The sequence below is a fragment of the Balaenoptera physalus genome (genome assembly GCF_965194825.1).
Source record: "Balaenoptera physalus genome assembly, chromosome: 11".
Taxonomy (NCBI): Eukaryota; Metazoa; Chordata; class Mammalia; order Artiodactyla; family Balaenopteridae; genus Balaenoptera; species Balaenoptera physalus.
In genome coordinates, this window is record NC_138896.1 from 39,979,138 (window position 1) to 40,006,867 (window position 27,730).

Genomic DNA, 27,730 nt, shown 5'->3' on the forward strand with positions numbered 1-27,730 from the left:
TTCAAGCCTTAAAAAAATAAAAAAGTATGATCACATTTTACTTTGTACCAGGCACTGAAAAGGAACTTAAACACATTATCTCAATTAGTCTTCGCGATACCCCGTATGAGGTATGCGTCGTTATCTCCATTTTAAAGAGGAAGAGCAATGGTTCTAATGAACCTAGGGGCAGGACAGGAATAAAGACGCAGACATAGAGGATGGACTTGAGGACACGGGGAGGGAGAAGGGTAAAGTGGGACAAGTGAGAGGGTAGCATTGACATATATACACTACCAAATGTAAAATAGATAGCTAGTGGGAAGTAGCTGCATAGCACAGGGAGATCAGCTCGGTGCTTTGTGACCACCTAGAGGTGTGGGAGAGGGAGGGGATATGGGGATATATGTATACATATGGCTGATTCACTTTGTTATACAGCAGAAACTAACATAACATTGTAATGCAATTATACTCCAATAAAGATGTTAAAAAAAATAAAGAGGAAGAACATGAGGCTCAGATGTGAAGTCATTTGCCCAAGGTGACAGGGCAGGAAGAGGCAGAGGAAAAGCATGAACCCAGCTCTGCTCACTGGACTGTCTTACTTCTAGTAACATTTTCACTCAGTAATATGTTCCTCTAAAACACATCTGGCACAGAATGAATTTATAAGCTATCTCAGAAATGGTTAGAGGACAGCTTTTCCCTTTTACAACCTACCATGGACTACTTAACCTGTATAAGAAGAATAAATCTGTTTGGGGAGGGGGGGGTAAAGTTATAGTGTAACTCCATTAAAAATGTCTCTGCACTTTGCCAAACAAATCAGATTAATAAAATCTTTCTTAAGTATGCCCAGGGCTAAGTCACCACCATACCAGCAGTAATGCCCAGTCTCTACCAAGACACTAACAAGAGACCACACAGGTTACTGTGCCATCAGCTCTATGATCAAATATGCAAGTAAGTTAGTAAGTAATCATCAAAACCTGAACACACGAAACCACCAAGAGTTCTTTACTTATGCTCTAAGGACTGCTGACAGTACAGGCAGGTTATGCTGGACCACCACGAGCTGTTCTCCCATAACAGTAATAATGATATAACATAGATTTGCTTTTTAATTTATCAATTTACTTTTAGGAGTCAACAAAAATGGCTATTACCTTACCAGCTTCTCAAAAATGCAGTAAGAATTCCTCACCTGATTTTGTCCGCATTTTATAATAACAAAGAATAGGTGAAAAGGTGACCCATGGGGCCAGTCACGGGAGAGGTTTGTGGAGGTCTACTCAACCAAAGAAACCACTGATCTGAGATCTAATCGGAAACCATCCAACAACCCCTGGTAAAAATTTCATTCAGCATTTGTGCTCCTAATAGAGGATGACATCACTGAGTCCAAGGGTGGCTGAAAAGGCTAATGGAAGCCTGCTATTTATTCCACTTCAAGAATGTGGGAAAACATTTTCTGGCCATCTGTTACTGTTACAGAGCATAGAAGCTAAGATGAAATCAAGATGGAAAAACAGATTTTGATCAGGTTTCATTTCTGCCAGAGAACTGCAATCTGCCAAAGAGACAACAGAGAAAGGCTCTCAGACATCTTTACATGTACCACAATGATGGGAAGTGAGAATTCTTAGATTTGCAGAGTCACAGAATTTCAGAGCTAGAAGGGATCTTAAATAATCACTTAGTCCAGGGACTTTCCTGGTGGTCCAGGGCTAAAGAATCCGCCTTCCAGTGCAGGGGACACGAGTTCGATCCCTAGTCAGGGAACTAAGATCCCACATGCCACAGGGCAACTAAGCCCCCGTGCTGCAACTACTGAGCTCGCGCACCTCAACGAGAGAGCCCGTGTGCTGCAAACTACAGAGCCCATGCACTCTGGAGCCCGCACACTTCAACTAGAGAGAAGCCCGTGTGCCACAACGGAAGATCCCATGTACGGCAACTAAGACCCAATGCAGCATGCATGCATGCATGCATAAATAAGTAAATAAACATAGTCTTTTTTTCATCTTCCACTTTTAAAGGACATTTTAGCTGGATATGGAATTCCAGGCTGAGTTTCTTCCTTTAAGCATTTTAAAGATATCATCCCATTGTCTTCTTGCCTCTTTTGTTACTGATGAGAAGTCAGCCATTAATTCATATCGAAGTTCTCCTTTCTGTGATGAGGCATTTTTCTCTGGTTGTTTTCAAGTTTTTCTCTTTATCTTTAGTTTTCAGCAATGTAACTGTGATGTGCCTAGGGTGGTTTTCTTTGGATCTATCCTGCTTAGGGTTCACTGAGCTTCTTGGATTCAATAAATCTGTTTTTCACCAAGCTTGAACATTTTTAGACATTATTTCTCCCACTCTCTCTCTCTGTTACAGCTATTTTGAAATATCATTAACATACCATATATACCTCCATTTAAAATGTACAGTTTTTTTAGTATATTCACATAGTTGTACAACCATAAGCTTCATCAATTTTCACTACCTCCCTCAAGGAAAAAAAAGCCATACCCTGCAGCTATCACCCCCAATCTCCCCATCCCTCCCAAAGCTAGACAACTGTCATTCTATTTTTTGTCTCTATAGATTTGCCTATTCTGGACATTTAATATAAATGGAACCATACAATATATGGTCTCTTGTGACTAGCTTCTTTCACTTAGCATACTGTTTTCAAAGTTCATCTATGTTGTAACATGAATCGGCACTTCATTCTTTTTTATAGCCAAGAATATTCCATTGCATGAATATGTCACATTTTGTTTATCCATTCATCAGTTGAGAGACATTTGGGTTATTTCCACTTAGAGAATATTATGAATAATGCTACTATGAAAATGTAAGTACAGGACTTCCCTGGTGGTCCAGTGGTTAAGACTGCGCATTCCCAATGCAGGGGGCTTGGGTTTGATCCCTGGTCAGGGAACTAGATCCCACATGCCTCAACTAAAAGTTCACATGCTGCAACTAAAGATCCCGCATGCCGCAACTAAGACCTAGTGCAGCCAAAAAAAAGCAAATACAAGTTTTTTTGTGGACTTAACAATTTTATTTCTGTTAGACATACACTTAGGAGTAGAATTGCTGGGTCAAACGGTGACTGTTTTACTTTTTGAGGAACTGCCTATTTTCCAAAGTGGTTGTACCATTTTGCAATCCTACCAGCAGTATTTGAGAGTTCTAATTTCTCCATATCCTCACCATCACTTGTTATTATCTGTCTTTTTCATTATAGCCATCCTAGTAGCCATTGTGGTTTTTGGTTTTTTTTTTAACATCGTTATTGGACTATAATTGCTTTACAATGGTGTGTTAGTTTCTGCTTTATAACAAAGTGAATCAGCTATACATATACATATATCCCCATATCTTCTCCCTCTTGGGTCTCCCTCCCACCCTCCCTATCCCACCCCTCTAGGTGGTCACAAAGCACCGAGCTGATCTCCCTGTGCTATGTGGCTGTTTCCCACTAGCTATCTATTTTACATTTGGTAGTGTATATATGTCCATGCCACTCTCTCACTTTGTCCCAGCTTACCCTTCCCCCTCCCTGTGTCCTCAAGTCCATTCTCTACATCTGCATCTTTATTCCTGTCCAGCCATTGTGGTTTTGATTTGCATTTCCTTGATGGTCTCATGATGTTGAATATCTTTTCATGTATTTGTGGCCATGTCTATTCAGATACTCTGCCCATTTTTAAATTGGTTACTTGTTTTTTTATTATTCAGTTGTCAGCCATTATTCAGAAATTTTTTGTCTTGTTTTAGTTATCTACTGCAGCATAACAAATTACTCCTAGCGCCATAAAACAGTAAGCATTTTATTAAGCTCACACATTCTGTGCATTAGAAATCCATTCAAGGGATAACTAGGATTGTTTTTCCCTGATTCATGATATCTGGGGCCTCACCTGGGAAGAGATGAATGGCTGGGAGCTGGGATCACCTGGAGCCCTCTTCATTCACATGGTTGGGCCCTGACCTGGAATGTCTCAAAGGCTGGGCTCAGCTGGGACTGTTGACTGCACACCTACGTGTAGTTGCTTCATGTAGCTTGGATGTCACTTCCACCCCCATTCAGTTGGTTACAAGAAAGCCACTAGGGCCAAGAGAAAAACATGTAAGGTGACAGATATCGTTGTAGCCATCTTTGGAAAATATAATCTGCCATGTATCTTATTCTCTCTTCTCTCCTTCTAGGACTCCAATTACACATATTTTAATATTGTTCCATAGTCACTGAGGCTCTGTTTTTGTTTTTCAATCTTTTCTCTTCTTCAGAGTAGATAATTCCTACTGCTCTATTTTCAAGTTCACTGACCCTTTCTTTAGCCATCTCCAATCTGCTGTTGAGCAAGTCCAATAAATATTTCATTTCAGATACTGTACTTTTAAGTTCTAGATTTTACATTTGGTTCCTTTTATACTTTCCATTTCTCTGCTCACATTCTCCATTTGTTACCAAGTTTGCTTTAAAGTCCTTGTCTGATATTTATTACTACCAAGTTTATTTACTACTACCAAGTTTGCTTTAAAGTCCTTGTCTGATAATTCCAACATCTGAGTCATCTTGGGGTCATTTCTATTGACTGCCATTCTCTGGACAATGAGTCATATTTTCCTTTATTACACATGTAGTCATTTATTATTGTACACTGGACATTATTGAGATTCTGGATTCTGTCAATCTCCCTTTGAAGAATTTTGTTCTGTTGAGCAATTAACTCAGCTAGATTCATACTCCAAACTCTGTCTTCCCTGTGGTGGACAGAAGCTGAATCTCAGCTCAATTCTTTCAGCTTTCAACCATTGCCTTTCCAGTCTCCATGGAGTCTTCCCCCATGCATGTCAAGGATTAAAGCAGATTTTAGGGCTTCCCCTTCGGTTGCTCCCTTCCTTTTTTTTTTTTTTTTTTATAATTGCAAATCTCTTACTTTTTTTTTTTCTTTTTGGCTGCATTGGGTCTTCATTGCTGCACGCGGGCTTTCTCTAGTTGCAGCGAGTGGGGGCTACTCTTCACTGCAGTGCACAGGCTTATCATTGCGGTGGCTTCTCCTGTTGCAGAGCATGGGCTCTAGGCACGCGGCTTCAGTAGTTGCAGCACGTGGGCTCAGTAGTTGCGGCTCACAGGCTCTAGGGCGTGCGGGCTTCAGTAGTTGTGGCACATGGGCTCAGTAGTTGTGGCTTGCGGGCTCTGGAGTGCATGCTCAGTAGTTGTGGCACACAGGCTTAGTTGCTCTGCAGCATGTGGTATCTTCCCGGACCAGGGATCGAACCCGTGTCTCCTGCACTGGCAGGCGGATTCTTAACCACTGTGCCACCAGGGAAGTCTGCTCCCTTCTTTCTGAGATTTATTCCCTCATTTTCCAGCCCCTCTTATAGCCCTGAACTCCACTCTCTGACTCCCCAAGCTAGTAAGACTGCAGACTTTTGCTTGAGTGCTAGCCATCACCCACCATGCAAACTGGGGAGTGTCCTCAGGCAAAAAGCTATATAAGTGAGAATCTTACCCAGTACAGTTCCCTTCTTTCAAGTTCCCTGTCAGTTTCTGCTTCATTTGGTCACTTTCCAAAGTCTTTGAGTTGTTGCTTTTTACATACTACCCAGAGTTCATAATTGTTACAGGAGGGAGGGTTAGATCAATATAAGATACTCCTATATTATTAGAAGTAGAACCCTTTTCTTCTAGCTCTCATTACGTTCTCCCCAAGAGGCAACCATGATGTGAGTTACCAAAAATACATATGACTAGATGTGCACAAATGCACCCTCTCAGAGCAGAGCAGTAAAGGGTAATAGATAAGTCATCTTCTTGGTCTGCTGGTGAAGTGCTTATCATAAAATTGTAAAGCAATATAAAAAGGTATAAAGAGAAAATGACAGTTTCCACTATATAGAAGTAATTATATATGTAGGCAGTAATTATATATGTAGATAGACAATTATTCCATATATATTCTACTAAAACTTTCTTTTTTCTTCAGTGAATACCTTGGGTATTTTATAGTCAAATTTTTAATGCTTTTTAATAATTGGAGAGTTATCTATAAACGATACCTCTGTATAGATGCACTGTAATTTTTTAAATATTTATTTATTTATTTATTTATTATTTTTTGGCTGCGTCGAGTCTGAGGGCGGCATGCAGCGTCTTCACTGCGGCATGTGGGATCCTCTGCTGCAGCGCACGGGCTTCTCTCTAATTGTGGCAGTCGAGCTCTAGAGCACGTGGGCTCTGTAGCTGTGGCCTGTGTGCTCAGTAGTTGCAGCGCTGGGGCTTAGCTTCCCCATGGCATGTGGGATCTTAGTTCCCCGACCAGGGATCGAACCCGTGTCTCCTGCATTGGAAGGCAGATTCTTTTTTTTTTAACTTTTTATTTCATATTGGAGTACAGCTGATTAACAATGTTGTGATAGTTTCAGGTGCACAGCAAAGGGACTCAGCCATACATATGCATGTATCCATTCTCCTACAAACTCCCCATCCCATCCAGGCTGCCACATAACATTGAGCAGAGTTCCCTCTGCTATACAGTAGGTCCTTGTTGGTTATCCATTTTAAATATAGCAGTGTGTACATGTCAATCCCAAACTCCCTGACTATCCCTTCCCCTCATCAGAAGGCGGATTTTTAACCACTGGACTACCACGGAAGTCCCATAGATGCACTATAATCTATTTAATAAAGTCCCTACTGATTTCTCTTTTAGATTCATTTCATTAAATAGCCATGTAGGTTTTTCTCACTTGTTTGATTCCTTCGTAGGATGAATTCATAGAATTGGAACTGCACATTTTACATTTTGACAGATGTTGCCAAATTTCCCATCATAGACATGATACTGATTCACAATCTCAACAATTATAACCGATTGTAAAAATTTCCCCATACCCATGGTAGCTTGGTAATTTGAAGCACTCCTATTTACCCTACTCCCCATCCCAATATTAAGCCATCCAATATTCTGGAGATTCTAGAGAGGTTCTCTTTCTTTAATTCTTAACAATAGTCCTGATGAACATTCTAATTCCCTCCCCTGAGCCTGGAGCCTTTCTAGTCTGTTTAGCTGAAACACTAATACCCTGTCTGGTTTGAGCTAGTCTTCTTCTAGAATTTAATATTTGTAATTTGGTCCACTAGCAAGGGTCCAGGCAGGTAAATAAGGCATGTTACCTATCGACTCCTCATCTAATTGACTGTTAACATATTTGACCATCACCTGGAATATGGCTGCAATTTCTTATCCATTGTCTTTTCTACATACCCTTTTATTGATCATTCTAGAATTAGGACTGGGATAGGGGGGCTCCTCATCAACTGTAACTCAGAGACAGCTGCACTCTGCCCTCTCTTAATTCTACAACCATTCAGTTCCCATAGCGACTGGGTCCCAAATTCTTTCCCCTACGCTGGTCTTGAAGATATTACACCTCATGACCCAAGTCTTCGCATTTCTCACTTTGTTAGAAACATTTGTCATCCTAACATATTCCCCTTAATTTCTTTTACTTCCATGTCATGACAATTCTCAAGCTTACATCAAGAGTAAGAATTAATGAAATCCGAATATTGTATTTCTAATTTAAAAACTTATACACAAGCTCTTGGTTTAACCAAGTGAAAGTGTACTTGCTAATGCTCAGAAAAGAAAGGCCTATTCCATTAACGGGCACTGTTGGTTATTTGCTATTGAATGAGAAGAGATCTTTGTGGTATAGCCTTAAATATCTAATTAGAGAAGTGTAGCAGGCAGATTATCTGAGTTTTAAAAATTGCCCTAGGAGGAAACTGAGGAAAAAGGAAAACCACACCATACACTGAGGCTGTCCTTAAGTTTTTAGCAGAATGGGCCCTAATTTTGACCAACACATATGCTTATTTTAAGAGGCACAGACTGCTCAAAATGAGTTATTCCACATCTGATGGAGAAAGAAAAGCCCTGTCAAACCTTTGAGTAGTCTCCCCTAGGGATCATTTAACAAACAAATACCTAAGATAGCAGCACAGTCAACTAAGAGTTAGTAGGTTCAAACCGTAAAAAGTAGCTGTGGAAGATACAATGAAGAGTTTAAAATAAAAACAAATGTCTCTAAGGAGGACTATGAGCTCCCTGAAAGCTAGAACTGTGTCATTTAGATCTTTGTCTAACACAAAGTCCAGGATAAGGATGTTCAATTAATGTTTACTGATAATAAGAAGCAAATAAATGATAATTGCCAAATAAGTGGAATGAACTAAGGGGTATATCCAAAAATCTATCACATTCTTTCACACATTGCAAATCAACTATAATATGTCTGATTATCCAGACATGTTAAACCAGGTTTAAGAGTGCCATCTGTAAACACAGAAATAAATATAAGCTGTGAAGCTGAGGTTAGAAGGCACACCCTTCCCCATTGCGATAATTAGAAAGTGCAAGGTTTTTAAAAAGGAGAGAAAGAGAGAGGTTAAGTATATTCTAAAAGCTCTATCTAAAAGCTTTTATGATAAAAAAAATAACATTAGAAAAATGAAAAAGAAAGAAGATATTTCTCTGAGAACAAAAATTATTTTTAAAGTAACAGCTAACATTTAATTGCTTACTCTATTCCAGGCACTGTCCTAAGCACTTTCTTATACATTTTTAATTAATTTATTTCTCTCAATGACCCCATGATATAAAAGACAACCATTGTCTCCAATTTATAGATGAGGAAACCTAAGCATAGAAAGGTTAAATAACTTGCCCAAGGTCACAGAGCTACCAAACTGGGATTCAAGATCAGGCAATCTGGCTCAAGAACTTGCAGCCTTGCCCACACTAAACCATCTCTCTGACTTTAAACAAAGTCAACAGAGGCAGAGGAATATGGAGAAGCTCCAAGTGCCTCGGACGCTGGTCGATGGCAACAAAGAACAAGCTGAGCCTAATCCAGATGCTTTGGCATAGTATTCAGGCCTCTACGACCTAGGCTCTATCCTTCCAACATAATTTCTAGCTGTGTTTCACCCCTAACCCCTCATTTCAGTGATGCAGAACCACATGCAGTCTCCTAAATGTACCTGCTGCTTCTCAACCCAGTACCACCGCTCATGCAGCAAACTCTGCCTGGCATCACCTTTCTACCCCAACTGTCTGTGCCCCACTGGCTCCGCGGATACTTCTGAATGCTCTACTGGGCTTATTGTTTACAGGCCTACTTGTCTCTATAGGCAGTTAAGTCCCTGAGCAGGAATTTTGTCTCATTTCTCTGTGAGTTCCTGATGCTTGGCATACAATGCAGGTGGTCAATAAAAGTTTCTGGAAAGAATTAATGAATAAATGGTCTCAGAATCAGAGTCCTCAAAGACAGCCAAGAGCCAGGGGCTAGCTGAGCAGAAGGCCAGACTCCGCATCTGAGAATGGCTGAGACACTACCTGCAGTTGAATATCCAACTTTCTTGCAGCAAACCTTCCTCAGAGAGGCTTAGGAACCTCTCTTGTGGGCTCCAAGGACTGAGGAGCCACAGCCAACTCCACCTGAAAGGAAGGGAGAGAGCGAGGCTCTGCTGAGTTCAGCAAAAGGCTATCCCCCAATACACTGCCAGGCCTCTAACTTCATATCGACCTCTGTCAAGTCATTTCCTCAACTGAAATGAGTTCCTGAACACTGCAGCCCCTTCTTTCACTCAGGTTAAAAAACACAGATTTCAAAAAAAGAGACACAGAGAGAGAAGAAAGAAAAACAGATTTCTCTTAGAAAAGGGAAACGCATTTTCAGCTTGTTTTTTTTCAGAAAAACAGGTATTTTCAGCTCTGCCTGGGAAAGCACTACACCAGATGGCGGGAGGAAGTCAGCTTGAATGAACTTAGCCCATCCCTATCTGGATTGTCTACATTTCAGAACTCCCCAACTTTCAAATGACTCACACATACCAGTGCCCAGACCCCTGCTGCCCAGACCCCTGCCCCATCCTCACTGCCACTGCAACAAAAACCACTTTTGGAAAATAAAAAACAAACTTGGAGCTTCCAGAGTATCTGTGGATTGAGGAGCTATGAAAGTAAGAGTAGCTTAGGGGAGCTGACCCTGTAGGACATATTATGAATTAGAGTTGGTCTAGTTAGAATAGCGTTCCTGCTCCCAAGTATGTTCTCTACTCCTCCCCTTGAGATGGGTGAAATCATATATCCTAATGAACTGGGAATTTTGGTGAGATAGTAAAGGGAGCAGAGCATATAGGCCTGAGGGTAGGGGGATATGGTAGCAGAGGACTGAGGGTAGAACCGGTGCAATGGGTGCATGAGAAGGGGGGCCTTAGGAGGTGGGAAAGAGACATAAAGGAGAGAAGAGCGAGTATATCAAGAGCAAACTTGAGCTATTTCAGATTCCAGACTAACTCAGTGGTTCTCAGCCCTAACAGACTCAACTCTACGAGTGGTATTGCCAAGAGTGACAACATTTTCTAAAATAACATTCAAAACAATCTTCCCCCATGGTAGCTGCAGTCCTGGAACATTCACTCTAGTTTAAAGCTATGCAGGGAATTCCCTGGTGGTCCAGTGGTTAGGACTCCGTGCTTCCACTGCAGGGGGCACGGGTTCGATTCCTGGTCAGGGAACTAAGATCCCACAAGCTGTGCAGAGCGGCCGAAAAGAAAAAAAATATCTGTGCAGTACTTTGTGTTTACATGTAAGTAGGCTTATATAATCTAAACAGGTAATTCACCTCTGTAAACATCTAACAAACATTCAGAAGTCAAAAAGGACAAAGGACAGGGAGTTCCCTAGTAGCCTAATGGTTAGGATTCCGGGCTTTCACTGCCGTGGCCCAGGTTCAATCCCTGGTCGGGGAACTGAGATCCCATAAGCCACTTGGTGTGGCCAAAAGTAAATAAATAATTAATTTTTAAAAAGACAAAGGACAATCCTTCTTTGTGTGAAATGATTCTGCATACTGCATGACGTCAGCATCTCCAGCCCACTCATTAAATGCTGGTCACACTCCTCAATCACAACCAAAATAAAAAGTCCTTGCTGAGATACAATGATCTCAATGATCTAAAAGATCTTACTCCAAGGAATGGGAAAGAAAAACGTTTTCTTCTTCTTCTTCATCTCCCCGCCTCCTTCAAATGGTTCCCTAACAATCAAGACCCAGATCTCCATCTAGTGAGCTTATATTATATATAATTAACACACTATTGCTTTTGTGGGCTAACTGGGAACCTATTCAACATTTATAACACTATTTCTACTACTGGACCACACACTCCAAATTTCAAACTTAGAAATAAATTTTGAGAACATAACACTTCCGTAAGTCAGAGACTTAAATACACTAACCTCTCACCATCAGTGTTCTCATTCTTTAAATGATGCGCTGACATCCAAGATAGATAGATATAGATATAGATATAGATATAGATATAGATATAGATATAATCTCCAAGGCACTATAAAGACTGAGTATACATGTAAAATGATCATTGCTGTGGGCGAATAAAACAACGTCAATCAACAAATAACTTATAATACATCTAGTCCTTATTTTTGTGGCAAGAAGGTACAAACTACATACCCTTTACCTAACTTGCTAATGTGAATTATTTTTACACCTTAGTTTTTCCATTTACTACAGATATTGATTGATTCCACTGCTTATAAATATTGGGAAATGTTCTTTAGCATCTATAATCAGCACCAGTAGCACTTGCTTCATCACGCAAAGATAAAAGGTCCCTTAATGATACTGGGTGAATTGGATTCCTTGCCCTTCTGCTCTCCCACCCCCACTCCTGCTCCGGTCTATGGTTCCCTGAGTATAACTATGCACTCCCACTCCACATACCTTCTCCTGCACCCACTTCACCCACTCAAAACATCTTCAGACTCTCTGGTTTTCAAAGTAGCCAAAGGACATAATCCCTGCCATATGGAGGTCACACTCTAGTGGTTGTAGAGAATTAAGCTGTGATAAAAAGAACCTTTTTTTTTTCAGCAATTAATGCCATACTTAACAGATTATTATTCAACCAGGCTTTATATTAGGTGAGGGTAACTAAATGACCTCTAATTTTTTTTTTCACTGTGAGAATACAGTATATGATTGCTCTATCTTCTTAAACTTTGGATAATTAAATCTTCTAAGGACCCGACCCAGTATTACATTTCAAGTATTTCACCTATGCTGAGGTCAAAGTTTATCTTGTAGTGTGCCTTGATAAGAAAAAAATGATAAACGGGACCAGCCCTTGTTTCCTTCTCTCCTTAAGCAGTGATACAGAGCATTCATCTCTACCTCTCCGTGTTAAAATACTAAGAAACATAATTCTTAAATATCTAAAGAATTAGACATTTGGGTAAGTTAGGCACTGTTAGTGATCTCTCTTGAGCAACTTTAGTAAGATAAGTAGTAGTCACTGTTCATTGAATACTTTTTCAGTATCAGGCACTTTTATACATTATTTCTAATCCTCAAAACAACAGAGTGCATTATTATCCCCCATTTTACAGATGAGAAAACTGAAGCTTCAAGAAGCAAAAAGACTTGCTGAACACCAGTTTACAAGTAGCAGAGTCAGAACATACAGCCACCTTTTAGAATCCAAAGTCCTGGTTCTTTCTACTACAATGACATGCCTCTCAATTTTTCAAAGCAGCTAATTCCATTATTTGTGAATCATACATTAAGCTTTGTACGTCAGATACATATGACAGTACTGATTTGAAATTTTTATTGCTTATAAATGCTACTTTTTAAGACACAAGATAACCACTTTATGATAAAAGAGAATCATCCTTGGAAAGTTGTAAAGACTCTAATACAAAAACTATGAAATTCAAATTTTAGTTTCTTTAGTAAAGATAAAAGACTATGCCAATGGGGTACTAAGCTTATAGAACAGAATGAAATTATTTAATATCCAGGGTAGTCTGAAGACCAAATATTTAACAAAAACTCAAACGCCTAAAGAACGGCCCCTCTTTTCTCTCAAGGTACATGACTGTTATTTTGACAGGGAGCAAAGCATCACATCCATTCCAAGCAAGAAATGTTATAGGTTAATGGTTACAAATTACCCTAATTATTTTCTTTGAACCTCCCAATTTGAACATTTCTCCAAAAAGATCTTCTGTTTTCAAGGTTCTGACATTTGCTTGTAACTCAAATTTACAAATAAATCAGAATTTGAAAATTAAACAGAGGCAAAAATAAAGTGGCCATCTGGTTTACCACAGATGAAGTAAAGAAATTTTCAAAACATACCCATCAGAATGACTAAAATGAAAAAGATAAAAAATATCAAGTGTTGGCAAGGATATAGAGCAACCAGAACTCTCATACATTTCTGGTGGAAGTGCAAATTGGTACAGCCACTTTGGAAAACTGTTTGGCAATATCTATTAAAATTTAACATATACATATCCCACAACCCAGAAATTCCACTCTTAGGTATATCCCCAACCAATATGCATACATTTGTTCACCAAAGGACATGTACTAGAATGTTCCTAACAACACTATTCAGCATAGCCCTAAACTGGGAAACTATCCAAATGTCCATCAACAGTAAAATGTATAAATGCATTTAGGTATATTCACATAATAGAATACTAGACAGCAATGAAAATGAAAAATCTACAAATTGATACAACAGAGATTAACCTCACAAAAATAATGTTGAACTAAAGAAGCCAGACATGAAAGCTACATTCTGTGATTCCATTTATATAAATTACAAAAAAAGACAAAACTAATCTTTGCTGTTAGAAATCAGGACAGTGGCTACCCTTTGGTAGAGGTAATGATGGGAGGAGACACAAGGGGGCTTCTTGGTGCTGATAATATTCTCTTCCTTCACGTAGGTGCTGGCGGCAAGAGTATGTTCAGTAGATGAGAAGCATTAGAGCAGCAGAGTGATTAAGGAGCCCGGCTCTGGGGACTTCCCTGGTGGTGCAAAGGTTAAGAATCCACCTGCCAATGCAGGGGACATGGGTTCGATCCCTGGTCCAGGAAGATCCCACGTGCCGCAGAGCAACTAATCCCGTGCGCCACAACTACTGAGCCTGCACTCTAGAGCCCGCACTCCGCAACTACTGAGCCCGTGTGTTGCAACTTCTGAAGCCCGCATGCCTAGAGCCCATGCTCTGCAACAAGAGAAGCCACTGCAATGAGAAGCCCGTGCACTGCTACAAAGAGTAGCCCCCGCTCGCTACAACTGGAGAATGCCCGCGCACAGCAACGAAGACCCAAAGCAACCAAAAATAAATAATAAATAAAATTTTTAAAAATAAATAAAATAGAACAGATGATTAATAATGCATTAAAAAAAAAAAAAGGAGCCCGGCTCTGGAATGGGAGTGACTGCGTTAGAATCTCAGTTCCATCACTTACTAGTTATGATTTGGGGCAAGTTACTTAACTTCTCTGTGCCTCATTTCTTCATCGATAAAATGGGCCTAATGTCTCCTTCACAGGGTTAGTCTGAGGATTAAATCATCATAAGACTTGTAAAATGCTTATTCGCACAGTTGGCTATTAAACATTTGCTGAGTAAACAAAAGCGCTTATTCTGAAGCAACGCAACAAGATGAGGAAGGAAACAAATACATATATGATTGCACTACTGCCAGAAAATGCACAAAATAATTATTTGGGAAATGAAGATGACAATAAGTGAAGTCTAGTATAAAGGGGTGTGATCTGGAAGCTGAGACTAGGCCTACAAACCTTCACCTAAACAGACCCTGGGCCAGCAGGGCAAGCCTCTCTGAGCCTGCAGCTCCCAGCAGTCCACCAGAGGCTGGCCCAGTGATCTCTCCAGGATGATGAGTATAAACGAGTGGAGGCACTGATCAGAAACTGAGAGGGCTGAGCTCACAGTCAGGCTCTCTTATTCTCTGAAAGGACTCTGAAATCTTCTTTGCCTCTGAATTTCACCTAATGCTTATGTTTTTTAAAATATCTATCATGTCTATCAGCCACGTCTTTGTCACTCGGGGTCACATTTCCCACAGCCATTCTGAGTAAATAATTCAGACTTCTGATGGGTTTCTAAAAGAGCCAGTTGGATTAGTTGCTGTCACCCATACCATGGAAGTGTATTCTCTGGCCATGTGATAATAGCTACTCTTTATTAAACGCTACTTCCACGCCAGGCACTATAATAAATACTTTATCCCCAATTCTCAAAAAATTCTGCAAAGCATGTAGTATTCTTCCTTATTCTCATCCTTTACAGATAAGAAAACTAAGGCTCAGAAAGGCTGCCCTGTTCATTAAGTGGCAGAGCTGGAAGGTGAATCTAGCTTGTCTGGCTCCAGAAAAAACGCTCTTTTCCTGAGCCATAGTCCCTTGACTCACTTTACAATCTATCATATTTCTTCTTACTTGTATAACAAAAGGTCTTAGCTAAGGTGTTCTAAAACAAGAATAATCTAATTCGGTGAAAAATCAATTTTGGATATTTTTTAAATGATTACTTTTGTTTCTAAGTAAAGGTCTCCTCCTGGGTTTATTTAAATGAATACTGTACATTGAAGCTATTTGTATTAAACAGCAGTCATCCAAACCATAGGTTAAAGCCCTTAGAAGAGATTTATACTTCTTTCCTCCTGAATCCCCAGTGCCCAGATCAGTGCTTGGCCTAGAGAAGACACTTAACAAAAGTATCTTGAACATCACCTCCTTCAAATCTTGTTTACCAAAATACTCTACTAACAAGTAGGATGCATTCCAACAAGAAACTTTAGTACCTGAAACTTCATGACCAAAATTAAAAATAATATGTGAGTCACTGGGGTATCCTTCCTGCTATAGGACACTCTTCCAGGTCAAGCGGCACTGTCATCATCAGCAAGTAATTATTAAACACCTATAAATATTTACTTAATATAGTAACCCAGTATCCCTTCTCTTCTCTCTCCTTCCCCATCAGGTTTGGCAAGACACAGAAGCTATAGTTCCCCTCCAGGCAGGCCGGCCTCTGTATGTGTAGTAGAGACCATACAAAGACACAAATGTCACATGTGATTAAGGCAGCTTTTCCGAGTTAAACCAACAGAAAGGCCTCAGGAGTTTGACCTTTCCCCCAATCAGACCCATGTCCTAGCACTTTTCCCGGAGCCCTGAAATTGCAGCCCTGAATAACCTTCTCCCCCTACCTCCTCAGTCAACCACACAACCCTGAGGAAACAAGAAACTTCTCCCAATGTCTGTCATACCTATCCCTAATTCATCTAAAAGAGGTACTTTGTTCACTAAGGATTCACTGAATGTGTCAGCATATACCATTAAAATTTTTCTTTAAAAACTCTATCTTCATAGAGGGTGCACAGAATATGAGTGTCCTATGGGGAAAGTATACCAGAATTAGAAAGCTGGGTTCTATTTCTCTGCCTTTTTTTTTGGCTGGGCCATGGGGCTTGTGGGATCCTAGTTCCCGGACTAGGGATTGAACCCGGGCCCTTGACAGTGAAAGCGCTGAGTCCTGACCACTGGACTGCCAGGGAACTCCCTCTATTTCTCTACCTTACCTTCCACTGCAACTAAGGCAAGTCATTTATCCTCCTAGGCTTTATCGTCCTCAGCCATAAAATGAGAGGTTGAACTAGTCAAGGATTATTCAGGGCATTCACTCAAGATGCCTTATGGGGTGAAGGCATGTGCTTTAAGGGGTTCTTAACCCTCCCTCCCCACCCCCCGGGGAACTTATATAAAAAATTACTTGTTTGTGTATGTGGATTTTTCTGGAGAAGTCTATGGCTTATATCAAATTGTCACACAAGTTGTGGCCCCCAAAATAGCCATATCTCATGTTTTATTGAGCACTTACTATGTGCTAGGCACTGCACCAAGCCCTTGTGTATTAACTCATATAACCCTCACAATAACCCTTTGAGTTAGATACTATTATTATCCTCATTTTACAGTTAAAGAAAGTAAACCAAAAGGACTTCCCTGGCGGTCCTGTGGTTAAGACTTCACCTTCCAGTGCAGGGGGTGCGGGTTCGATCCCTGGTGGGGGAGCTAGGATCCCCCATGCCTGGGGCCAAAGAACCAAAACATAAAATAGAAGCAATATTGTAACAAATTCAATAAAGACTTAAAAAAAAAGAAAAGAAAAATAAACCAGAAAGAGCCTGGGCTTTTAAACACAGTGCTATGTTAGGTAAGGTCATCTCTAAACTTTAAAATTCTCTGATTCTGTGTTCACACAAATTAATGGTTTTCCTTTAGTTAAATTTTCTGTCTCATTTCACAATCATTAGTCCTACACATAAGTCTTTACACAGAACAACCAAATTTATGGAACACCCAAATGAATGTTACCTGAAAAAGAATATATTAAGGAATTAACCAAGTAAAGGGTCCAAAGGCACTTTCCAGCTCCAGCCTCCAATCTGCTTTTACCTTTAAAACATGGTGTGGTGATTAACCAAAAGATGTATCTGAATCTAATGACTAATTAAAGTCTAAAATCAAAGTAACAGTGAATTGGCCAGTGTCTGCCAGAAAAGGAGATGCAGTGACAGCAATAGTGTCTCACACACCACTCACCAAGGCAATGAGAAGACCAGGAAAGACACATGAGTGCAAGGTCTGGGGTCCCATGGTGACTGGCTTCTCCCCCTACTCGCACCTCCTGAAAACCACTGACCACTGTGGAGCCAAGGATTGGATCACTTTCCACGTGACAGACAACGGCTGTCTAAAGGTATTAAGGCATCACCAAGCCCCGCCTGGAATAAGGAGTGAAAACGAACTGAAAGGCTAGCTTCCAATTTTTGTGGACACCAGTTCTGACAACCTGCAATCGTAGTCAGGGATCAGCAGTCACCCAATTACAACTGAATTGTTTTGCCTGTCACCTGGCTCGGGTCCAAATGACTTGAGGGACATCACATTGCTTAATAAATGATTGCAAAGTAGAAGTGGATGTCGTTAGTTCTTTTCACAGGCTGTCAAAAAACCTCCACATCTTAAAGGGAAGGTTGTTGAAACTTTATGCCCAACTCTCATGGCCCTTCTCCATTTAGTCTATGTAAGGAGAAGAGAAGCAAAGGAAGGAGAAAGGAGATCAGAGGAACGGCCCCGGGTGCAAGGACTAGCTTTTTCAAGGGTGATGCAACAGGGTCAGCCAGACGATGAAGCGGAGGAGCTGGGTGCTTCTGGGAAGGAGAAACCAGTGTCGGGGTTGGGAATCTGAACGGAATATAGGTTATGCAGGACTGGGTGACAGCGTTATTTAGAAGGGGCCGGGGAAGAAGGATCTAGCCCGGAGCAGAACTAGGAAGAGGAAGGCCAGGGTGGCGGTGGTGGGCGGGTCAAGAGGCGTGCAGACGGCCCCGAGGGAGGGGCAGCGGGTCCTCAGCCGAGAGGAAACACAGCGGGGCGGGCAGGAAAGGATGGAAACCGCGGGGTCCACGGAGTGACGGGCAGAGGGCCCGGGGGGCATGCAAGGGAGGACGGGGTAACCTGCCCGGCGGTGTGGGAACTGAGGGTGCGCGCAGCCGGTCAGGAGACCCTTGGGGTCGGGAGGGCCGGGGGGCTGTTAGGCTGGGGAGGAGAGCCTGGGCACCCGTGCAAGGGCAGGGGCGTCGGGTCCCGGAGGGCCCAGGGCCAGGGAAGAGCAGAGTGGTGACAACGTTCGGGGCCACCGGAGCGGGGAGGCGGCCGTCCGGCTCGAGTTGAGGCGGGGATCGCCGCCGAGTCCCGGCCCGGGCTGAGGAGAGGGAGGCCGGCCAGGAGCACGGCGTCAGGGAGGAGGGTCGAAGGGGGCGAGGAAGGGCCCGGGACCGCTGGGGCCGGGGCTGGCTCTCTCACCGGGACAGGTGCTTCAGGATCTGCTTCTTAATGAGCCCGGCCATGCCGGAGCCGTGGCCCGCGTGGAAGGCAGGCGGGCAGCTGTGTTCTCCTCAGCCGCGGATAACAGGCGGCCCCTCACCTCGCCGCGGCGCGGGGACCGGACGCCGCCGCCACAGCTGCCGCCATGGCGCCCTCCCGCCCCTGCCCCGGCGCCCGGAGCTCCGCCACGATCCCACCCACCCGCGCGGCGACAAGGAGATCGCGCGCGTCCAGCCTGGCTTGCGGCGGCCCGGGTCGCGCGCTGTGGGAGGGGCGCGCGGCGGCGGCGGCGGGGGCGCGCGCGGCGAGGGGCGGGGCGGGCGAGCTCTGAGTTCTCTCTCTCCCCTCAGCCCCGCCCGCTGTCTGAAGCCGACGGAGATCTGAAGGGCTTCGCCTCTGAACTGCAGGAGGTTCACACCCCGGCAGTCTCCTTGAAGCATCAGGGAAAGGCGGCGTGTCTGTAATTTTTTGCAGGAATTAGCTAGATAATTGCACACCTCCTGGTCCGCTTCTCATTCATTTCCCTCACACGTTAACTCATTTGTTGAACACCAGCTAACTGTACTGCAGGAATCGGGCTGGGGAGTGAAAAGTCTCAAGGAACTCACAGGCCCATAGAACCACTGCGCTCTGGTGCTTTGTGCTGAAGAGTGAGAGGGGGGCGCCTCGCCATCCTCTATGTGCCCCTCTTAGCCTTTACCTGGTTAACCAATGGATAAATGTTTACTCAACACATATGAGATGTACTGCAGAAGCACCCACTCTCAAATGCTGGGGGCAGCAGAAAATGAGGCAGTAACTTTAAATGACCAAGGGCTTTAGAGATAAACTTTGTTTTACAAATAAGGCAACTGAAGCCCAGGGGAAATAGTTGAAAGAGCTTACAGCTACCTAGTGAGACGAAAGACTAGAACCCAAGTGTTCTTACTCTCAGTCCAGTGCTACTTCCACTCAGTCCATACACTTAAAAGTGTAACCCATATGCCGGGGACACCTGTAGATTCGGGCAAAGGTGGGAAGGTGGCAGTTTTCTGGACTTAAACCTTCAAGCAAAAACCTGAGCAAAATACTCTCTGAGACAGGCTTATAGGAAATCTGGCCACCAGTTAATTTTAAGTTTATTCATTCTTGTAATTAGATAATACATGAACATAATACAAAAATCAAGATAAGCCTCTCCTCTCCCCTGTCCCTCAGCCATTCAATTCCCTTCCACTAAACAACTGTTACCCCTTTCCCAAATTACATTTTTGTTTTGTTTTAATTTATTTCATTTAATTTATTTATCTTTGGCTGCATTGGGTCTTGGTTGCTGCGCGCGGGCTTTCTCTAGTTGCAGTGAGCGGGGGCTACTCTTCGTTGTGGTGCGCGGGCTTCCCATTGCGGTAGCTTCTCTTGTTGCAGAGCACGGGCTCTAGGTGCATGGGCTTCAGTAGTTGTGGTGTGCAGGCTTCAGTAGTTGTGGCACGCGGGCTCTAGAGTGCAGGCTCAGTAGTTGTGGCGCACGGACTTAGTTGCTCCGCAGCACGTGGGATCTTCCTGGACGCGGGTTCCAACCTGTGTCCCTGGCATTGGGAGGTGGATTCTTAGCCACTGCGCCACCAGGGAAGCCCCCAAATTATGTTTTTAAAAGGGAACAAATCATCCTCAGCCTGGGTTCTCTACTATCCATTTTCCTCCATCAGGACTGCATATTCTATCATTATTTGTTCCTGTGCCCACTTCTCACCAGAATACATACCAGGGACCAATAGACCCCACGGAAGAATAGATTTCTTGCCAGGATTATTGACCATAATCGCTCCTTCCCAATTTGGCTGTCACCTGCTGGGGTCTCAGGGCAATTTCTTGCATTTCTTGATCCTTTTCCTAGAGCACCCCAGCAGCTGACTGGATATCTGACATTAGCTATGTAAAACAAAACTTGCCTCAAGCTCAGAGACTCAGCATCCTTGTTGGATGATTCATCATGCCTGATGAATGAGATATTTTTATTGAAAGCAAAAACTCATGCTCTAAAAAAATATGGCCCCTCTAAGGACCATGGAATAGGAAAGTTCATACTCTCACCAATAGTATTGTGTGTACCTTTCCCTGCAATGCTAAGAATGCAAAGCATATAAAAACAAAAGGGATTTGGGGCCGATCTGTATTTTTTTTAAGGTTAAACATTTCATTTTGAAATGACTGTAGATTAACATTCAGTTAAAGTAAGAAATAATACAGAGATCCCTATACCCTTCACCCAGTTCCCCCCAATGGTAACATCTTGCAAAACTTTAGTACAATATCACAACCAAGATATTGACATTGATACATTCAGTGTACAGAATATTTCTTCCTGATATGAATCCCTTTTATTTCCTTTTCTTGCCTTATAGAGTGGGCTACCACTCCTGGCACTTTGTTTAATAGCACTGGTGAGAGCAGACATCCTTTCTTTGTTCCCAACCTTAGGGGGTAAGCATTCATTCAGTCTTTCACCATTAAGTATAACATTAACTGTAGATTCTTTTGTAGGTGCTCTTTTCAACTTAACGAAGTTCTCCTCTATTCCTATTTTTTCTGAGAGTTTTTATCAAGAATAAATGTTTAGGGACTTCCCCAATGGTCCAGTGGCTAATGCTCCACGCTTCCAATGCAGGGGGCCTGGGTTTGATCCCTGGTCAGGGAACTAGATCCCACATGCCGCAACTAAGAGGTTGCATGCCGCAACTAAAGATCCTGCATGCAGCAACTAAGACCCGGCACAGCCAAATAAATAAATAAATACTTAAAAAATAAATAAATAAAGGATGTGTTTAAAAAAAAAGAATAGGGACTTCCCTGGTGGCACAGTGATTAATAATCTGCCTGCCAATGGAGGGGACACGGGTTCGAGCCCTGGTCTGAGAAGATCCCACATGCCGCGGAGCAACTAAGCCCGTGTGCCACAACTACTCATCCTGCACTCGAGAGCCCGCGAGCCACAACTACTGAGCCCGTGTGCCACAACTACTGCAGCCCGTGTGCCTAGAGCCTGTGCTCACAACAAAGAGAAGCCACCACAATGAGAAGCCTGCACACTGCAATAAAGAGTAGCCCCCGCTCGCCGCAACTAGAGAAAGCCCACGCGCAGCCAATAAATAAATAAATTAATTAATTAATTATTTTAAAAGAATAAATGTTTAATTTTTTTCAAAGGCTTTTTCTGCAGTTAATGTTATGTAATTTTTTTTTTTAGCCTGTTAATATGATGGATTACATTGTTTGACTTTTCAAATACTGAACCAGCTTGCATCCCTGGAGTAAACCTCATTTAAACATGGTGTATAATTACTTCTATATATTGATGAATTCTACTTGTCAATATTTGGTTAAGAATTTGTGTATATTTCCTTGATGGCTAATAATGTGGAACGTCTTTTCATGTGCTTATAGGCCATTTGTAAATCTTTGGAGAAATGTCTATTCAGATCCTTTGTCCTTTTTTTTTTAAATTTATTTTTGGCTGTGTTGTGTCTTTGGTGCCATGCACGGGCTTTCTCTAGTTGTGGAGAGTGGGGGCTACTCTTCATTGCAGTGTGCAGGCTTCTCATTGGATGGCTTCTCTTGTTGCGGAGCATGGGCTCTAGGTGTGCGGGCTTCAGTAGTTGTGGCTCGTGGGCTCTAGAGCACAGGCTCAGTAGTTGTGGCACATGGGCTCAGTTGCTCCACAGCATGTGGGATCTTCCCAGACCAGGGCTCAAACCAGTGTCCCCTGCATTGGCAGGCAGATTCCTAACCACTGCACCACCAGGGAAGCCCCCCCTTGTCCATTTTTAAATTGGGCTGTCTTTTTATTATCAAGTTGCAATAGTTCTTTTTGTATTCTAGATGCAAGTCCCTTATCAGATATATTATTTGCAAAAATTTTCTCCCATTATCTTTTCATTTTCCTGACTGTAAACTTTGAAGCACAAAAATTTTTAATTTTGATATCATTTATCTTTTTTCTTTTATTGCTGTGTTTTTCGTGTTGTATCTAAGAAATCATTGCATAATCCAAAGTCATGAAGATTTACATGTATGTTTTCATCTAAAAGTTGTATAGTTTTAGCTCTTACATTTACTCAAAATGATCCATTTTGAGCTAATTTTTGTATATGGTGTGATGAAGGGAAACAATTTCATTATTTTGCATTTGGATATCTAGTTGTCTCAGCATCATTCATTGAAAAGAATATTCTTTCCCTATTGAATTATCTTGGTGAAAATCAGTTGCCATGTACCAGGAACTGACATAGGTTGTAGGTCAATTATACTTCAAAAAAAACCAAACTCATAGAAAAAGAGATCAGACTTGTGGTTGCCAGAGGTAGGGCGTTGCAGGGGGAATGGGGAATTGGATGAAGGCAGTCAAAGGTACAAATTTGTTATAAGATAAATAAGTACTAGGCATATAATGTACAACATGATAAATATAGTTAACATTGCTGCATGTTTTATATTAAAGTTGTTAACAAAGTAAATCCTAAGAGTTCTCATCCCAAGGAAAAAAATTTTTTTTCTATTTCTTCAAATTTGTATGTTTATGAAAGGATGGATCTTCACTAAACTTATTGTGGTCATCATTTCATAATGTATGTAAGTCAAATCATTATACTGTACACCTAAAACTTATACAGTGCTGTATGTCAATTATATCTCAAAACTGGAAGTAAAATAATAATAATAATAATAATAGAAAAGCATTGCCAATAAAAGTAAGGGTTTATTTCTGAACTCTTAATTCTATTCCATTCATCTATATGTCTAATCTTATGCCAGTAACACAATGTCTTGATTAGTGTAGCTTTGTAGTAAGTTTTTTTTTTTTAATAAATTTATTTTATTTATTTTTGGCTGCGTTGGGTCTTCATTACTGCGAGCAGGCTTTCTCTAGTTACGGTGAGCGGGGGCTACTCTTTGCTATGGTGCGCGGTGTTCTCATTGTGGTGACTTCTCTTGTTGCAGAGCACAGGCTCTAGGCATGCAGGCTTCAGAAGTTGTGGCACGCGGCCTCAGTAGTTGTGGCTCATGGGCTTGTAGTAAGTTTTGAAATAAGGAATCTATAGTGTTTCTGAGTGTATAGCTTTTAGTTGTACAGCTTTTGTTTCTCTAGGTATTACATTATTTATACAAACCTTATCACAGTCTACTGGTATTGCCATTTACCAGACATAATGAAGTATAGAAACCTTACCTCCCTTTATGTTCCTTTTTTCTCCTGGAGGTATAATTGTCTTAAATATTTCCTCCACATATGTTTAGAGCTGCATTAATCAGTGTTGTGATTTTTGTGTCAACCATCAAACGTAATTTAGAAAACTCAGGAAAAGTATAGTCTACTGTACTTAACCATATTTTTGCTTACCATAGCCTTCCTTCCTGATGTTATGAGATTCATTCATTTATTGTTTCCTTTCTGTTTAGAGAACTTTTTAGCCATTCTTTTAGGGTATATCTGCTGGCAACAAATTCCCTTAGTTGTGCTTCATTGGAGAACATGCTTATTTCCCATTCAATCCTGAAACACTATTTTCACTGGATATAGAATTCTGGACTGATAGGTCTTCTCTTTCAGCACTTCAAAACTGTTTGCCTCTTCCTTCTGGTGTCCATGGTTTCTGATGAAAAACTGCTGTCCTTCAAATTGTTTTCCCTCAAAAGTAAGGTGTCATTTTTCTCTGTGTGTTTTCAAATTTTTTGTTTTTAGTTTTTAGAAGTTGACTGTGTCTTGGTGTAGATTTCTTTGAGTTATCCTGGTTGAGGTTCACTCCATCCATTGCAAACCTTTGGAAAGTTTTCAACCATTATTTGTTCCAGTACCTTTTTTGGCTCTTTCCTTTTTTGCTCTCCTGGAACTCTGACAATATGAATATTACATCTTCAGGGACCCACGGGTCCCTACAGCTCAGTTCATTTTTTTTTTTTGTAAGTCTATTTTCTGTTGTTCAGATTGGGTATTTTTATTGTTTTATCGAGTTCTCTGATTATTTCCTGTTCCTGATTGTTTGCTGTTGAGCCCACCCACTGAATTTTTTTACTTATTTGGGGGTTCCAAAATTTCCATTTGGTTCTTCTTTTTGCCTTCTACTTCTTTGCTGAGATTTTTTTTTTTTTTTAACATTTATTTATTTATTTGGCTGCACTGGGTCTTAGTTGCAGCATGCAGGATCCTCCTTGTGGCATATGGCATCTTTTTTTAGTTGCGGCATGCGAACTCTTAGTTGCAGCATGTGGGATCTAGTTCCCTGACCAGGGATTGAACCCGGGCCCCCTGCATTGGGAATGCGCAGTCTTAACCACTGGACCACCAGGGAAGTCCCCTTTGCTGAGATTTTCTATCTCTTCCTTTGTTTTGAGCATGTTCTTAATTGCTCATTGGAGCATTTTTATAATGTCTGCTCTAAAATCTTTGTCAAATAATTCTAGCATCTCTGTCATCTTGGTGTTGACATGTATTGATTGCATTTTTAAATTCAGTTTGAGATCTTCCTGGCTCTTGGTATGATAAGTGATTTTAAATTGAAACCTGGATATTTTCATATTATGTTCTGAGACTCTGGATCTTATTTAAACCTTCTGTTTTGCTGACTTTTTCTTGCAATGGCCTGGCAGGAGAAGTGCGGAGGTGCCCTCTTGTTACTATCAGGTGGAGATAGGATTGCCCAATTAGCCTCCTTGGACACCCAAAGGAAGGGCTCCCCATTACTGCTGGACTAAAGTGAAAGTTCTGGCTTTCCAGTAGGCCACAGCTAATACTTTTCCAGCTGGCAGTGGCAGAGTGTTGTTACTGCTCCCCACAAGGCCTCCACTGGCATGGGGGTATGTGCAGCCTCCTCACCACTGGGCATTGGTGAAAGTCCTTAAACTCCTGACCAAGCATCTTCTGACACTATATCAGTCAAGAGGGGGCAATGCCTTGTAACTGCCAGATAAGAATGATAATCCCAGCTCTTCTCTGATACCACCCTGGCAGGAATTTGGGGCACTTCATTATAGCCTCACAAGGGTGGAAGTGTAAGCTCCCCACTTGCCCTTTGTGGCATGGGTTGGGGCAGGGTAAGTTTTTTTCTATGGTGTTTGGCTGGAGTAGAGTGGTTATCGTCTAAAAGTTTTCTGTCTTGCTAAGCTGCCTCTTTTCTGGTCCTCTGGCTATAGGGAGCAGGCTTTTCTTGGGGAGTTTTTTGTCTGTTGCCCATTGGAGTTTCGTGGTTGCCAGCTTCTTCGGCTCCAAGTCTGGCACCTTTGAGGCAAAAAGAAAATCCAGACAGCTCACTGTGTTGTTCCTTGGGTCCCAGGTTCCCTAGCAGTTCTGCCTTCTTCTGTCCACCTTTCAGAGTTTCTTATGCTTGTTTTTTAATATAATGTCCAGGGTTTTAGTAGTAAGAATAGAGAAATGTATACCTAGTCCATCTTTCTGGAAGCAGAAGTTCATACATTTTTAAAAACTTATTTTGAAATAATTATAGATTCACAGGAAGTTGTTAAGATAATACAGAGAAGCCCCATGTGCCCTTCACTCACTTTCCTGCAATGGTTATATCTTACACAACTACAGTACAATATAAAACCCAGGAAACTGATATTGGGGTGTATGCGTGTATAATTCTGTCATTCATTATGTGTGTAGACTTGTGTAACCACTACCACAATAAAGATACAGAACTATTTCATCACCACAAAGATCTCCCTCATGCTACCCCTTTATAGTCATTCCCTGCTCCCCGCTAACCCCAACACCATTCCTAACCTTTGGCAACTACCAATTTCTTCTTCGTCTCAATAACTGTGTCATTTATATAGATGGAATCATGCAGTAGGTGACCTTTTCAGACTGGCTTTTTTCACTCAGCACACTGCCCTTGAGATCCATCCAAATTGTTGTATCAATAGTTCATTCCTTTTTATTGCTGAGTCATATTCCACAATCCATATATTTTTAAAACACCTAGGTGATCACTTTATTTCAGACCCAGTAGCTTCGCTCACCTGCTTGGCAGGACAGCCACATCTCTAAATTCATGATTAGGGACTTCCCTGGTGGTCTAGTGGTTCAGATTCAGCGCTTTCACTGCCATGGCCCAGGTTCAATCCCTGATCAGGGAACTGAGATCCCATAAGCCGTGCAGTGCAGCCAAAAAAAAATCATGGTGAAACATTCATCTGTACATACTGTGCTTTGTATGGAACAAAATAGGACATACACAATGCCCAAAGAAAGGTAAGACTATGCAAACAAGGAACGGTAGTTTTATAGAAGACTCAAGAGCAAGAGGATTGAGTAGCAAAGAGATGGTATTGCTGTCTGTAAGGATTCTTGACAGTAGTTTCTAGTTTGTGGTAGTTATGACTTTTAAAAACAACTTGAAGGGAACTTCCCTGGTGGCACAGTGGTTAAGAATCTGCCTGCCAATGCAGGGGACACAGGTTCAAGCCCTGGTCCAGGAAGATCCCACATGCCGTGGAGCAACAGAGCCCATGCGCCACAACTACTGAGCCTGTGCTCTAGAGCCCGCAAGCCACAACTACTGAGGCCAGCGTGCCTAGAGCCCGTGCTCCACAAGAGAAGCCACCCAATGAGAAGCCTGCGCACTACAACGAAGAGTAGCCCCTACTCACCACAACTAGAGAAAGCCCGCGCACGGCAATGAAGACCCAACGCAGCCAGAAACAAAAAATAAATAAATTTATTTTAAAAAATATGTATATTACTTTCCTCCTGGAGTATCTCTTTTATCAGTCAGGTAGGTTCAGCTGCACGTACGGAAAACTCAAGATAATGTGTGACCTTAATAAAAAAGATGTTTACTTCTCTTCCAGGTAAAAGAAGTTTAAGGTAGAAGTACATGGCAGCTCTTCAATCTTTAGGGACCTATGTTCCTTCTATCTTGCTAACACCATCCTTAGTTGCCAATTCATGGTC

General features: G+C 41.8%; 1 protein-coding gene across 3 annotated transcripts in view; it reads right to left on the reverse strand.

Moving 5' to 3' along the window:
• The window catches only part of BLTP3A (bridge-like lipid transfer protein family member 3A), a 58,974-nt gene extending 39,934 nt beyond the window's left edge, over window positions 1-19,040 (reverse strand). The window contains exon 1 of one of the 3 annotated variants that reach the window (XM_082415035.1): window positions 18,781-19,040. In XM_082415035.1, the coding sequence (XP_082271161.1) occupies window positions 18,781-18,824 (44 nt within the window). In that variant the 5' untranslated portion in view covers window positions 18,825-19,040. The remainder of the gene's footprint in view (window positions 1-18,780) is intronic. The other 2 variants (XM_082415036.1, XM_082415037.1) reach the window with 2 other exon arrangements.
• Window positions 19,041-27,730: the final 8,690 nt, after the last annotated feature.